The sequence below is a fragment of the Chelonoidis abingdonii genome, chromosome 4, assembly GCF_003597395.2.
Source record: "Chelonoidis abingdonii isolate Lonesome George chromosome 4, CheloAbing_2.0, whole genome shotgun sequence".
In the NCBI taxonomy this organism is placed as follows: Eukaryota; Metazoa; Chordata; order Testudines; family Testudinidae; genus Chelonoidis; species Chelonoidis abingdonii.
The window spans coordinates 16544904-16560782 of record NC_133772.1 but is presented as its reverse complement, the minus strand read 5'-3'; the positions used below and the strand labels follow the sequence as shown (position 1 = coordinate 16560782).

Here is a 15879-nt window from a genome sequence, read left to right as displayed (position 1 = left end):
CCACTTCCCCTCAATCCACAAGGCTTGTTGCCCTGTCAAAGCAAGCTAGCAGGTTGGTCTGACACAATTTGTTCTTGTCAAATCCATGCTGACTTATTTAGCACCCTATTATCTTCCAGGTGGTTGCAAATTGATTTCCTAATTATTTGCTCCATTCTCTTTTGGGGTACAGAAGTTCAGCTGACTTAGATGAGCATCCCAGCCTGTGGAAAGGGTGGTGCTGGCTGCTGAAAAAAGTCTAAGGTGACAGAAAAAGCTCTGCACACACATACTGAGCCTGAGAGCACTGCCAGGGGTTCAGCACCAAGGCCTCCCCAGGCTGCAGGCAACATTGTTTACGTACACGCGTGCACACACCCCCCCCCCCCCCGAGAGTCAACTCCTCACGCTTGCCCGCTGGCCCAACACAGTTAACTCCAGTTACTAAGTGCAACAGCTTCAACAGAAAGAGATGGGGAGGTTCTGCTTAGAAAAGATTCTCTAGTCTGTTGGTTAAGGCCCATGCGTGGGCTCTGATAGAGCCTGGTACAAATTCCTACTCCCGGAGCCGCGGGCTTACAGTGTGGTTCGAGAGCCCTGGGCTGGCTGGTGGAGCAGCAGAGCCATTGGCCAAAAATGTTTTCAAGACACAACTCTTGTGCAGGGCACACATGGCTTGATCACACTTACTTACCTAGTCTGAGCAGCTCAATAGGTTTTCAGCTACTCAGCACCATCCCAACACACACACGGAAGGATCTGAACCTGTTTCCCCATCATCCCAAGTGAACATCCAAACCACTACAACATCGACATCCTCTTTGTAAACCGACCCCCTCCCAGCCTCACTCAGCAACCAGGAGGCCCTCTGCTGCCCTGTAACTTCCGTCCCATGTCAGTTATTAACGAGCCACCTTCCACTAAGATTCAGACAGTAGCAGCATTTTATTATCACCATTGAGACAACACCGGACACACTGGCTCTTGCAGGGTAAGGATGTGAGATTTGTTCTTCCGCGTCCGTTCTCTTGGCAGAAGGCACAGCTGTTTAACATCACTGGTAATTGCAGTGACACCAATCATCTTAGATTTGAACCACAAATATCGAAGCGCAGGGCATGGGGACAAATAGGCAGAATAGGCCCTATGCCAGCAGCCTGTGGACGCCCTGACAATGTGAGCTGACATTGGGAATGCAGCCGGACTGCTCAGCCAGCTGGCGGACCGACGAAGGGAGCAGGGTTAACCCTTGCCGAACCAGCCACTAAGCAGCAGGTGGGACGCTGGCTTGACATCTAACTGGGAGAAACATGCCCATTTTGCAATGCACACCCTCCCCCTCCATGTTATAGCACCATCGTAGGCTCTGGTCTGCAGGAAGAGCGGATACTGCCCTGGTTAATCCTCTGCCAGAATAAAACGGGGGTGGTCCCGACTGCTGCACAAGGCTCAAAGTTCAGTGCTGGCCGCGGAGCTCCCCAGTGCTTGGGGGCTGGTCTCCGGCTCTGATGACACTCGGAGCTGGGGGTGCGATTCCCAGCTCCCAGAGACATACCCGGGTTGGCTCTCACTGAGCTCCACATTCCCGATGCTAGCGCTGCCGGGGTGGTCCCAGCCACCCGTGCAAAGCAGAGGTGCCCTCACCTGGACCTACGGGCCCACTGCACAGCCAGGGCCATTGCTTTGGTTCCGCCAGGGTGCCCCCTTCTGCCAGAAGGTGCAGGACACGAATGACTCAGGCACTGAGAATGTGGGAGGAGGGAGTTAGGCTACAACAGCGCAGCCCCAAAGGGGCGGGGGGTGTCTACCTTTTCCATCTGCGTCTCCTACAGACTCGCTACATGTCTCAGAGAGCCAGGAGAGGCTGAGGGGTCCAGCAGTCCCTGGCTGGCAGATACACTGTGAGGAGACCAGATTGTGGCCCCATAGATTTGAGGCAAAAGAAAAAGCTTGTGCAAAACCACACATCCAGCAGAGTATTTGGGGCTCCAGTGGAAGCTGACTGCACAGTGCCCGCCTGCCCCAAACACACTACGTCCTGGGTAGGGTTAAAGGGAGATTCCAGGCCAGATTCGGGGATCTGGTTCTACTGAGCTAAGCAAACTCCAGTTCCTAACGTGTTCCCCTTCTTCCCAAATTCAGGGAAAGTTCACATTTAAACTTAGAAGCTGGGGGCCAGCTGTGCTTTGTAGCGAGTTACGTGCTCTCCTCTGTGCCCAAGGAGAGTGCCGGGTGGGGGAGGGGGAGGGAAGAGGTACGTGCAGCCTCAGCCATGTCTCCAGGACACCCAGCTGTGGGACAAGGCACCAGGTGAGCAGCCCTATTTGAGAAGAGAAGTTTATTTTTAGCAGGCAGGACCATTCTTCACAGTCAGGGGATCTTCACCTCCTCCTGGAGATGCTTAGGCAAACACAGCGCTGAGGGGTGGGAGTCGAGGGGTCACTGCCAGCTGCTGTAACTGCTATCATTAAGGCTTGGGACAAAAGGAAGGTCCCCCTTCTTCTCCCATGTGCCTTGGGTTAGCCCATGGCATGGCCTAGTGGCAAGTTCTCCAGACCCTCTGACTGCAGCCCCTGTGCAGGCCGCCTTGTGTAACCCCTAAGTGTGCATTCAAAAATAAAGGGGGAGGGGTCTAGAGCCAGCCCCTTGCAGTGTGGGGCAGAAGGGGACTGTGGGGGTTAGGAGCACAGAGTCAGCCTCATCCCCACTTGAGACAGGATTCACCGAGCAGAATTCCCTATACCCTCTGGAGGATGTGACACCAAACAGCAGCACGGTTTGTTTCGGTAAAGGACATACCTGCCGGGTCGCCCGGCCCAAGGAACACAGCTCCAATCTTAAGGCGATACTAATCTGCAAGGCAGTCCTGAAATCTTTGAGTCCAGCTGAGCTCTTTGCCTTCCTGAATGTCTCACGCTCCAGTCTTGGAACCAAGTGTCTTGCCAGCAGCCAAGTCCTGTCGTCATCCCCCGGAACAGCACCATCAGCAAAACCAACGATGGGGCTAAATCCAGAGATGGGATAACTGTGCTCCAGGGGTTTCGTTTAATCTTTGGCTTCCCGGAAAGTCTTCCTTCCCCTTCCCCCTCTCCCTCCAGTCTATCTGCCCCCTCCACTAGCCGGTGACCAACCGAGGTCATGGCAGCAGCCGACCTGTGCAGGAGAAAATAGCTGGGAATCTTGTGGACCTGAAGCAGCCTTGAGACATCATTTTGGCATCTCCAGGGCTGTCACCACAGACTTTGCCTTGAAGTACTGTTTAAATCTTAGCCTTGCATACCTGTGAAGAGACACAGAGACAGATCTTACGCAAGAGAGTGGGAACACCTGACTGCCTCCACCCTGTCGGCACTACAGGGATCTCCCCTCACCTCCTTTTGAGGGAGAAGCCCACGGGCTTGCTTACTCACGTCTGCTACAAGGAAAGAGAGGGGTGATTTAGCGTGTGGAATAATCTCCCCAAGGGGGAAATGGTGGCATCCTGATTGCTTGAGTTGTTTAAAACTAGACCAGATGGGGAAAGAGCTAGATGGGATTTGAGAGAGATGGTCTGCCTTTATTCTAGGAACTTCTGGTCCAAACTCTGCAGGAGATAGCAGATCAAGGGGCAGCCCCGTCTTCCTGGGGCTCACTGCGTTCTCCTGTGCTGCAACAGAATGCTGATACACTGGGTGTCCATAACACCGTGGCAATTTGTGGCTGGACTATGTATCTGAAAAGCCTGCTGCAGCTCGGGCTAACAGAGGTGTGTCTTTTAGCCCAGGCTGCAGCGGCACTCCTGTTAGGATCCACGGGTCCCAGCATCGATCCCAGCCGTGTTACCCATCCCATCGCACTGCATCTCCCCATGTGCTCTGCCCTGGTGCTGCAGTGACCCACGGCTCCAACGAGGACCTCGGCGCTGATCAGCCTGGGCACGGAAGTAACATGGCAGCCTGGTTGTGCCATGGCAAAGGGGAAGCCCTACCACCACCAGCCCTGCCGCAGGGGCCCACTCACCTGAAGAAGTTAAAGTCTATGGTGGAATATTTATCTTGGATCAGGGCCCAGCATGCCCAAAGGAAATGAGAGGCCTGCAACAGAGAGAAGAATCAGGAACTTGCCTAGAGCTTCCCATACCCACAGTGGGATGATTAAGCTTTTCACGTCACTCTCTTCTTTCAACACTCGGGGCCAGATGCTCAGCTGGTTTAAGTCCGCTCCACTGGCTTCAGTGAATCTATGCTGATTTGCAGTCAGGAGGGGATCTGGCCCATGAGCTTTTTTCGTGCTAATGAACAGTCAGCTCCTGTCTTATTAATTATTACCTGTGTGACGTTTTTAGGGAGCAGAATCCCACTGTGCTCGGTGCTGTACAAACACAGAACAAAAAGGTTGACCCCGCCCCAAAGATCTTACTGTGAACTAAATGTTATCCCCTTCCTTGCACAGGGCAGGGGGAACAGGGTGTTACCACCGTGTCCCTCAGACTGGGACAGCCTTGGGTTTGATCCATCCTTGGCTGGCAGCACCTGGATGATGGCACCTCTACGTTGATCCCCTGCCACTGCATGTTGGAAACAGCAAGAGCATGTTCTGTAACGTGTCCACCGTTTCAGAGTTAAAATACAGGTGACTAGCTCCACAAGCCCTCAGCTTCCTTATCACAACGGATCGGTCTGAAATTGTTTACAGCCTGGCTCTCAGCTAAGGTAAATTCCCCCCTAGCTGGTCAGTCCAAAGGTTGCTGTAGCAGCTCCAACAGGGTCATTGCTCTCTCTGGAGATTTTATGTAAGTAACCTTGGCAAAGTCAGATTTCCTTGTATTCCAGGGCTCAGCTGGTCCCAGGTTCAGGCCAACAGGTCACTGGAGTCTTTGCTCACTCCACCGACCTACAATCAATGTGCATCGCTCTTTATTTTGGCCTCCTGTCTCATGGAAGATTGGGCTGCATATCTTCTCCAGCTTACGAGCAGGTGGCCACCTGTGCAGAACTTCTTCCTTGCTTGATCTCTCCCAGTCTTGCTGCCATAGAGGACAGAAACTCTGGTCCTCAGAAACTATAGGCCAGAACATTTCTCAGCTGGTGTAAATCAGTACAGCTCCACTGACTTCACCCATTTGTACTAGCTGAGAATCTGACTCAAAATTTCCAGGGTTCCACATGCACCGTACATTCTGCAATGCTGATCCTGTCCCACATGCTTGACTGACCGCCACTTTTCTTGGATTCTTGCTGTCTGGAGGGGGATGCACAAGATAATGGCTAACAGGGCACCGTCTGTCCATCAGCCAGGCAACCTGAGACCATCCAGTCAGATGCGTCATTAAGCCTATGCTCACTGAGGATCATATTTTCAGAAAAGCTCAGAGCCAGATTTTCAAGTGCTCAGCACCCAGCAGCTCCCATTGTGATCCTCATGGCGGGATGTTTCAGAGAAGCTCCACCCACAACATGCAGTTCTCTCTCAAAAACATGGCCACTTATTTTGGTGTCTAAATGGGTACTTAGCCCTGTCAGAAATCTGCTCAGAGTGACTCAGAGTCTTGGATCCCATGTAAGCTCTCTACTCGTGGGATAGCTCCTCAAGCAGGGCAAGGGGGAAAGAGGAAGCCAACCCACTGCCTGGCCTGATTTCCCTCACTGCTGCTCCTCAGTGGCAGGAGAAGAGCTGTAATTCAACCCAAAGCCTGATTGTGGTTTCTGGGGGCCCTGCTCTTTCTCGCAACTCTGTAAATCATAAAGCAGGCCCCCAGGCTAGGTTCATGGTCCAGTGTTGCCAACTCCTGTGGTTTTAACAGCACTTTTGTGATAGTTGGTGAGTTTCTTAAAAACCCATCAAGAGACTTCATGGGAATCTCAGCTTTCACTTAATATAGAGTGTGTGTGTGTTTAAAAACTTTCTAATCTTGTGGTTGCAAAAAAAAACGTGAAAAGGTGACCAGAGCGTAAAAGCCAGTCTCATGGTTTTTGGAGTGCTTGAGGCTGACGCTGCTGTTAATCCCTGAACAACAGGTACCTACAAGGTGTAAACGGCTACACAAGGTGGAAGGCAGTAGAGAACCATGATGGCTGGGGGAAAAAGGGATCAGGGAAGGGCCTCAGGCTGCTCCATCCAATGCTCTCCCCCACTGGCCACTCTGCTCAGAGTCAGTTGTGGCATTAGATCTGGATTCGTGAGGAATTAAGTGGCATTCAGAGCTCCTGGCCATCCGACTCCTAGAGAGGATCTGCCTTATTGTCGGAGGAACTTAATAACGTGAAGGACTTCCAGGTAGGTGGGCAGGCTCTGCTGCCATACATTGGACCAGGTCTCTAATTGCTCTGAACGCACCATTGGGCCTAGTTCTTAACAAAAAAAACCTGTGCTCAACCTGCTGAGCTCTTTAGCAAGATCTGATCCATCACATCTGTTCCCTCTCTGCTTCCACAGCAGTTCTCTTCCCTCCACTGGAGAACTTTAATTCTGGAGCTTCTTGCATCTCCCTCTAAAAATGGTGCTGGCCATGGACCATTACTCTAGTCAAGTACGGTAATTCCTATGTTCCTTTCATGAACGGTGGTGTTCCAGGACCATTATGATTGAGTTGGTTCACTCCTGGGCCTGGGATTGCAGCGATGTTAAACACAGGGTGGACACATAGGTACAGTGAAGAATTTCAGTGTCTTTTGAGCCACCGGACCAGATCCTATTTCCTCTCCCTGTTCACTCTTGTAACTGAATCCAAGAGTGCATTTCAGGGCTGATTAACTCTCCCACCAAAGAGCCCTGGGTCTTGCCTGTCAGAGAAGAACATGCTCCAGTGGGTGGTAAATATCTCTCTACTACTCCCCAACAATCTCTTCTCCCATGAGTTCAGTGTACTCGGAAACCCTACCCCAGTGTGTGTCACCCTCAGTTCTACCTCCTCCCACCACCCCGCTGGGCGCCCACTCACTAAAGCAAACTGGTTCGCTTGCACGTAGAGGGTCTCCAGCTCCTTGTCAGAGATGACTCCCCCTCCGTTTCCCTGGTTCTCCCGGCTCAGTTGCTTGTAGGCTTGCAGGTAATGCCTCAGCCACTGCAGTTGAGTGTCTCTGCTGGGATACAGGCTGTAGTCCACCTCGTTCACCCCTGCAAACAGAAGCTAGCAATTAGGAGGACTGGAAGTGGGAGAGAAGAACAAGGCAGCTCCTCTAGGCTCTCCCAGGGCATGAGCCACAGCCCATTGAAGTCAATGGGAATCTTTCAGTTACTGTTGGATCAGACCCTGGGAGACAAACACCATGTAAGTCAAGGGCCGTTCTAGTGGAAGACAAGTTATTGGCCCAGAGCTAGGGATGGGATGCAAGTACACTGATCCTATCTATGTGTTACAAGATCCAGTTAGCAAGTGGGTCCTATCCTTCCCTCTCTGGCACTGGGATTTTGGCCATGAAGTTACAATCTAAATGTGATTTACCTCTGAGAGACACTTGAACTGATTCCTTATCTTCCCTGCACTCCATGTGAATTTTACTCCTAGAAGTTCTTCAGAGGCTTTAAAATAATTTGGAATGATCTCTGAGAAAGGCCACTGAATTAGGAAACAACAGGTGCCATGATACATACCAAACCCCCTTTTCCCCTAGATGTAGTCTGGCCCATGAGCACCCTGCCATGCACGAGCCTGGATCTTATCTCTTTTACTGTTTGCTCTCAGCAGTGACGTGCAGAAGGGGACTTAAAAGTTTCAGTGCAGGCTTGCACTTCAGGCTGCAATAATCCTGCTTAAGTGTTCAAGGTAAAAATTATTTGTACATCTACAACTCCTTTTGTCTTCAAAAGTGCGAGGAGTAACTTCCTGTAGGCTCCTCTGGAGAGGAACATTCAACCGCGTGCAGGAACGCTGCTCAGAAGTTTAGAGCTGGGACAGAAGCCAAGTGAGACCGCATTGGGAAATCGGGTAGACAGAACAGAATGACCCAAGCACTCTGATGTTATTGCCATGGCAACTTTAATGCCCACAAGCAGCCAGGATCCCAGTTTTAGATCTCATTTGAAAGGTGCCGGCTACTCCACCAGCACAATCCCCCGACACATGGTTCTTGGCTCACTAGTCACTTGACGGGAGAAGTGCCAAATACTGAATCACGCACAAAACTTCCTCCAAATCCTCTTAGAGGTTTCCCCTCCCAGTGCTGAACTCCAAATCCTCTTAGAGGTTTCCCCTCCCTGGTTAGCTTGCGAGAGCTGAAGGCAACGCAGCACAAGCTGAAACGGATACCGACAGGCATAACTATAACTGCACTTGGGGCTAAACATGAGGAGAGGAAGAAATGTTTCCTCCAGTTACTTACATTAATGAAATATCCTGATCAGTTACCCTGTAAGTAAACATAGGGAAACATTCCACCAAACTGCAGGCCCAGATTTCACACCAGGGAAAGAAGGGCGAGAGAGGGAGCTTGACTCACCTGCAAATTCATTAAAGTGGTTCCCAATGTCGAAAGCCTGGTAATTGTAACTGACGTATTCATAGTCTATGAACCGCACATGCTCTGTGGAAGGCAAAACAGGGATCGGTTAGAGCAGATGCCTCGGGGTCTTCAAGAGGCCAGCATTCTTGTACCCCTTGGCAGCCACCATCAGGGGAAGGGACATGTTTGCAAAGCTCGTGTGCACTGGACAGGAATGGAACAAACCTTTGATCTCGTTGTAGATGATGTTTTTGCACAGCAGGTCGTTATGGCACAGCACGATGGGTGAGCCCAGTGGGGAGAGATATTCCTTCAGCCAGGCAACCTCCTGTTCTAGCATCTCCAGACTGGGCACTTCCTGATGGAACCTAGGGAAGAAGAGGATGTGAGGTCATGTCCACGCACAATAAGCTTCTTTTCAAAGGTGTTTTTTTTTTTTAAATAATACAAAGCTCAATAACATTCAATAACTGGAGAGAGAGAGAGAAAGGGAGCAGCACAGTCTTGGAGAATCACATCTCACGGGTACTTCGTATAGCAAAAACCTCTTTGTTCACTGGAAGATCAGTGTGGAGGCATGCACTCTCCCAAGTTATGATGCTCAGCAGTGGTGAATGGTTTGACAATCCTGGAGACTGGAATCCTCTACTTAGCCTCAGAGCAGGAACAGATCAAGCAGCAGAAGCTTCCTTGTGTTGTCCTATCAACATGCCTCCACAGTGATGTGGATGGACTCTCTCTAGGAGGGAAAGGATAATTCTATTTCTGTGCTCCGTTGACTCTTTAGCCTCTAGGTGGATATTGCTAACAAGTGAGGTCAATTGCACTGGTGGTTATGGTGATGTAGAACCCTGTCCCACTAGGAACTAGACCAAGACTCAAACCCATCTCACATATAGGGCACAAAACAGCAACAATCAGATCAATCAAATCAGAAGCAGAAGACTCTCATTGCAATTAGCCTTTGAAGGGATCCATGTGGATCAAAATGATGGTCCATTCCCCTGAGCTACGATGGCAATCGAGCTCCCAGGCCCAGAGCCACAAGGACAGTGGAATTTTTCAAGAAAACACAGTGGCATATGTTGTGCTAATAACCTCAAGCAACCTGGTGATACCAAAAAAAGAGCTAGTTAATAACTAAATCCAACTGATCATTCAATGAACTCTGTGTGCCACCTAGATCATTCACCTTCCCTGTTTATTGGATAGTGTCCAAGTAGGTGGATCCTGATGCAGGCTGAGACTTCTTCTGGATCCACCCACCTGGAATGGACTAAATCTCCCTCAAGGCCTTGTCTACACCGGACATTAGATGGACTGGTTTTAAACATGCATTGTCTGGATCACCGAAAAACTGAGTTAGGCCTATAATGGTTTTAAAGCCACTGTACCTGGTGTACAATGGCCCTTGGTTGAACCCATATTATCCTGAACGGTGTGTAAAATCCACCCACGTAATTGGAGTCAATTCCCAGTGTAAGTGGGGCTCAGGTCTTAATCCAGCTGGGGTGATTTTCCTGGGAGTTATTATTACTGCTAGTAACAGTATTACTGCAGCAACTAGGAGTCCTAGTCATGGCCCAGGACTTCACGGTGCTAGGAGTGGTACAGACACAGAACCAAAAGACAGTCCCTGCCCCAGAGAGCTTACAATCTAAGTTGTCTCCACTTTGATCGCTCCAAAGTCTTTGTCTGTGACACAGCGAAGATCTCTCCAAGGCAACTTAGAGCAAAGGCTGGGCAGCATGATCTGACAGTTAAGTGTTGAGAGAGATCTTCCATTTCAGTCTGGTTCATTTTCCCATGTGGTCTCGTCTACACTGGAAAGACTGCTTGTTTGTGGGCCCAGATACAAAGATTGGCTAAGTCATAGGTCAATCTTGTAGAGTAGACAGACCATAACTATATTTAGACCATGTTCCCCAGTTGCGTTATGGAAGGGCCATAGCATGGTTCAAATATGGTTTGCTCCTTTACATGAAAAATTTCAAACCTTGCTGTAATTGCGTCAGGCTCAGCTGGTCCTCTGACATATGTCCCGCCTGCGTTATGTCTAGTGCTCAGCAGTTTGGTTCAGATGTTCACCTTTCTTTCCTTGCATTTTTAGCTCATGTGGTTTGCCTCCCCTGCACTTTTGGGATTCAAACAAGCTCCAAAACTCAACCAAAGCCCTCAAAATTTTGTCCTGGGTCAGAGTTTCAGAGTTACATGGTTTCAGACCAAAACTTCACCTAGCTTTGCCCAATCCCTGGATTAGCCTGACTCCCCATAGCTTAGCTGATAATTTTACTGACCTCACTGAATCTTTTGGCAAACCTGTTGTGAATTGTAGGTTTGTGAGAAAACCCAGCCAGGGCTTTGCCTGTTACCTTGTTTCTTCACTCAATTTTTGCCCAGCTCCAGTTATGTCATTTACCCTTCCCACAACTGCCTCGCTGCATTGCCTGAGCCATACGCAGGACTAGAGATGAACACAATGCAGCTAGCTTGAACTGTGTGGATACAGGATGGCCTTAGCAGAAGTCTTGTCGCTGAGTTCTCTCTCTCTCTTTACCTGGGGTTGGATGCCTTGGTGATGAGCTCTGTTTTCACGATGGTAAGGTACTTGTGTAGCTTGTGCCACAGGCTGGGCTTGGGGAGGCTCCCATTGGTGTGAATTGCGTGCATTTTGGCCATTTCCCAGGCTATCAACCTAGAACAAATCACAGGTGTGGCAATAACAGGTGGCTACACTTAGAGATTCTGCCAATGGGAAATGCTCAACTCCCTCTGCCAACCACACCCCAGGGACATCACAAAATCAGCACCCACTGTTAAAAATTCAGGCTGAAAATATCTAAATTCACTCTCCGTTTTAGTGGTGTGACTTCCAAATGCTCCAATGTACCATCTCCAAAATCTCCAAACTCACTGGGCCAAATTCTCTGCGGGTGTAAGTCTCTGGAGCAACGCCAATTTCAGCTTTGCCAACCTCAAGGATTCAAAAATCACGAGATTTTTTTTTTTTTTTTAAATCTTGTGATTTTTCAAGCCAGATTTTTTTTGGAGTTTGTTCCTTTGATTTGCTCTCTGGTTTCTGAGTCCTCAGGTTGCAATTGCATCATATTTTCAAGCCCTTCTCAACAACCCTGAGGGTTACAAGTTACTTCTTCTTAAATGAAAGCTGAGATTCTGGTGTGATCACTTGATTCCAGCAGCTGGAGCTTCAATTAGTACACCCCAGACTGCGAGACTTGTGAGAAAACCAGGAGAGTTGGCAATACTGCTGGCATTGTACGCTAGCAGGGAATCTGGTCGGCAACTGCAGTTACCAGAGAATGCTGCTGTCCTGGTTCAATCTAGACAAATGGTATGGGACACTTCAGGGGAACAGCCTCTGTGGGGCTAGCAATGGCTATGCATACTACCCATATGCCAGACAAAAGGCCAGTCTGCAAGAGAAAGGCAACACCGACCCCTCTGCCAGCAGCTGCCTCTGATAGCTGGGAGACAGAATGTCCTATGCTGCCTCCCACCCAAGTTCCTGCTAGCAGCCCAATATGGGGTGTTGCAGAGCACAGGCGGTGCCAGGAGACCATTCCCCGATCTGGCTTGGCTTCTTCAAAACGTCACTCCCTGCACGCAGCACCCCAAGACCAATAGCAGAATCAGGCCTGTAGCAATCTGCCCAAGTGCCTTTCCCCTCCCAAGGCAGGAGAATGAAGGAAGGAAACGTTGCACAAACTCCACACACACACCTGAAGATCTGTGGCTGCTGCACATGCTCAGGTCCTAGTGCCGTCCCCTGCATGAACTCGTAACACAAGCCGTTTTGGAAGGTGCAGTAGAGGTTGGGGGCACAGCCGTGGGCTCGCAACACCTGGAAATTCTTCAGCTCATTTTCCCGGTCCACGAAGAGCTCCGTCTTCCTGCCGTAGACCCGCACCAGGACCGCGTCCGCCATCCCCTCGTCCATGTAGCAGGCCATGAGCTTGTTGGTGATGCCGTCGGTGAAGAGCTGGAGAGGGAGGGACAGAGGGAGAGGGTTAGGGCATGGCGTGGGGAAAAGGGGCCATTAACAAGTGTGTGCCCAGGGGAATGCCCAGTGGGAGGGGAAAAAGAGACACTAATATATAATCCTAAAAGCCCTGAGTGTAAAAAAAGAGGTTGGCACAGGAGTCTGTCCATGATTCTTATTTGGCCGCCATGATGGTAACATGTGAGTGGCTCACACTCCAATGTATTTGACTGAGGGAGGCAGTGTGGTCTAGTGGACAGAACACTCCACCTGCCTTCAAGACCCAGCTCAATACCCAGCCTGCTTGGGTAAGGAACTGCCCAGTTCTCCCATCTGTGAAAAGGGGCTAATGAAATTGATCTCCTTGGGAAAGTGCTCTAAGATCTGATGAAACACACTATATAAAAGCTAGGCATTATCATCATCATCCTCACAGTACCCTGGCGAGGCAGGGCTATTATTCCCATTGTACAGATGGGCAACTGAGGGCCAGAGAGCTAAGGGGTTTGCCACAAGGGTCTGTGGTGAAGCAGGGAATTGAATCCCAAGCAAACACCCTAACCACCCTTCCTCTCTTTGCCACTGTCGCCAGTCCAAACGCTGATTAGCAAACAGCACAGACACTTCAAATGGAGTCCTAGTCAGGTCACCAGCCTTTGGCCGAGGATGGAGGTTGTGACTCGGGGCACATGGAGGGAGGCTGTTAAATGCGCAGCGTGGAGCAATGTTATTTGAACAGTGTCCGAGGTGCACCAGATACTTTACAAGGACAGATTGCAAGATACCGGGTCTGATTCTCCCCCGCCTCGCGACCTGGGTCATTGCTGGGGCTGTTCTCTTTTATGCCCTCTGGGCGGTGCTTGTGAATGAATGCGTGCACCTGTGCACAGGCCCTGCCAAAAGAGGCTGCAGTAATATGGGGGGGAAGGGACAGGGTGAGGAAAGAAGGGGTCTCAGCAGCACCCCCACCGCACAGAACCACATGGTTTAGTTAAGAGCTTGGTTATGTCAGCGGGGGCTCTCTCTAGAGACCCTTCTTGTCAGCTCACTTCAGGAGACGCACCAGTCACGGATGACATAAGTTTGGGAGGTCTCGACAGTATCCCAACATGGGCCTGTCTCGCACTCCTCATATGGCCCAGGCTTATAATTGGAACTGGGTGATTTAATAGCAAAGCATGACACTGGGTTAAGTTACAACCCTGGGACTCGATCCCAGTTCAGTGGGGCACTGAGTAGGGTTTCAAACCTACAGATGGGCCTGTGATAAGTTCTCAGCTAGCTGGAGGGGCTGATGAAGGCACCCGGCACAGCTGGGTGGTTTGGGCTGTTTTCCGGCTGGCGACTCAAGAGAGCTAAAAGAACCGTTCCACCTTTAGGTGGCTGAGGGCTGCAGCACAGGCTTCTGTAGGTTGTGAGCTGCTCCATGGGCAGAATCTCTCAATCGGCACAGTGCGTCAGGCACAAAACACAGCGAGGAGTGAATGAAACCAACCAATCAACCCACTCCAGGGCGCTGAGCAGCTCTGAGATCACTGGCGGCGATGTCTCTGCTGGGGATGCCTCTGTCACTACTCTGATGACACTTCACAGATGGAAAGAGGGTTTTGTTCGGACTTCTCCTTAACTTGGCTGGGTGCCTGAATACATGGAGTCTTCTCCCCCGCCCCCGTCTTCTCCAGCTCCATGACCCCTCTTCCTGCAGCTCTCTCCCGGGAAGCTTGATGGGGAAGGCAGGCAATTCCAGATGGTCTGAGGATGGTGAAAAACATTGGCCTGATTCCCCTCTCAGTCACGCTGGAGTAACTCAGGAGTAACTCCGCTGGAGTCAGTGGAGTGAATCAAGTCAACGAGATGTGGGGAAGCGGAACCCTTAACCCTGTGTTAAATCGAGATTAATGCATCTCCAAGGGGCACTTTTCTCCTCTTCCATTTTTTAAAAGTTGGGGGAATTTGATGCTTGTGGAAGGAAGTGGGGGCTGCTAGCTCTGGCTGCAAGCAAATGCTGGGCAAGGTGCCCCCGCAATCCACCGAACCATCCTGCTCTGGGAAATGCAGGGTTGGATCCTTGGGCCTTTCAGAAGGCAGATCTGGTGCTGCCTGGAGCCAGGCCTGGGAGTGCAATGGGATGGGCAGAGTAATACTGCAGCAGTATCTGTGACACAGTGTGCTGATGAGGCCGTGGCACTCAGGGTGCAATCTGATGGTGCCTGCTTTGCCTGGGTGGGCAGCGCCGAGCACTATGGCCTGATGCACAGGGGAGGGACACCACGTGCAAAGCTGGCATTGCTCAGGCTACGGGCTGTTGCAGAAGCGGCAGCACCAAGGGCATCGCCTAATCTGATGCTACTCTTGTGCCCAAGGCTTTGTCCAGCACTGCCCAGGACACGATCTCAAGTGTTAGCAGCTTCGCTATAGGTGACAATATGCTTCTCCCCTATAAGTAAAAAGGAAACTGATTTGATCTTCACATGCCAGAGAGAAGTAAAGACTTATATCTCCTTAAAGTCTTCACCCTCAGCCTCTCCCTGTCCTCCTCCTTTCAGATCTAATGGGCCAAATCCTCAGCTGGTATAAACCGGCAAAGTTCCATCAATGTCACTGGCACCATCCAGATTACACCAGCTAAGGATTGGACCCACTGCAACTACCCCCCTGCAGATGGAATAGAATAGCCCCAAGTTACATGAGGATGAGAACAGGAATTTCCTATGGACAGGTCTCACTCCCCCAGCAGTTCTAGTTCAGCAGCCCCCACCGTTTCGGCAAACTGAACTCTGCCTCAGTTCATCTCCATTTTCAGATCTAAAGTCCATTCAGATCTTTCCTGTGGGTGTGAATTGGACTGTTGGTATTGATCCTCCTTGCATTCCGTGAAGCTCATTTCAGCACTGCTGACAACCTGCGTACACAGCATCTCACACCTCCGCCAGCTTCCAGGAACAAGGACAGCTGCTCAGGAGACCACCTGAGACGCTCCCAGAAGCGTCAACTGCAGAGTGAACGTTTACCAGCAGCATCATATCCCCCACATCCTCCCAGCCTTGAACAGCCAAATACCCTGCTGCATCCACTGCCGCCTGTGGAAAAAGGGGATGAGTGGGGGCTGGTATTCCTGCCACATGATATAGGAGGGGAGTGGAAGCCAGGGCTTTATTGTGGCAATAATCCTAGAAATGATCAGGCAAGAGCCCCAGGAGTTAGTGCTCTTTGCATTTAGATCTTGATCGTGCTTTTGATGCACAGCCCTGAGCAGGGGGCAGCACAAAGTCACGTCACCCCATGGTTGCGTGGAGGGAGACCACACTGCACAGAGCTTAATCCCTTCCTGGGACCCTGAGGAACATGATGAGTAACATCATGCTGTAGAAGCAGCAGAGAATCCTGTGGCACCTTATAGACTAACAGACGTTTTGGAGCGTGAGCTTTCGTGGGTGAATACCCACTTCGTCAGACGCAGGTAGTGGAAATTTCCAGGGG

The 15879-nt window shown here is 50.6% G+C and overlaps 1 protein-coding gene across 2 annotated transcripts in view; it reads right to left on the bottom strand.

The window, feature by feature from the left end:
• Positions 1-814: 814 nt before the first annotated feature.
• The window catches only part of ETNK2 (ethanolamine kinase 2), a 20726-nt gene continuing 5661 nt past the window's right edge, over positions 815-15879 (bottom strand). Inside the window, exons 1-8 of one of the 2 annotated variants that reach the window (XM_075064858.1) lie at positions 13907-13950; positions 12140-12399; positions 10957-11094; positions 8625-8767; positions 8397-8480; positions 6899-7074; positions 3979-4052; positions 818-3259 (exon numbers count right to left, since the gene is read on the bottom strand). In XM_075064858.1, the coding sequence (XP_074920959.1) occupies positions 3187-3259; positions 3979-4052; positions 6899-7074; positions 8397-8480; positions 8625-8767; positions 10957-11094; positions 12140-12369 (918 nt within the window). In that variant the 5' untranslated portion in view covers positions 12370-12399; positions 13907-13950 and the 3' untranslated portion in view covers positions 818-3186. Of the gene's footprint in view, positions 3260-3978; positions 4053-6898; positions 7075-8396; positions 8481-8624; positions 8768-10956; positions 11095-12139; positions 12400-13906; positions 13951-15879 lie in introns of those variants that run through there. The other variant, XM_032785804.2, reaches the window with a different exon arrangement.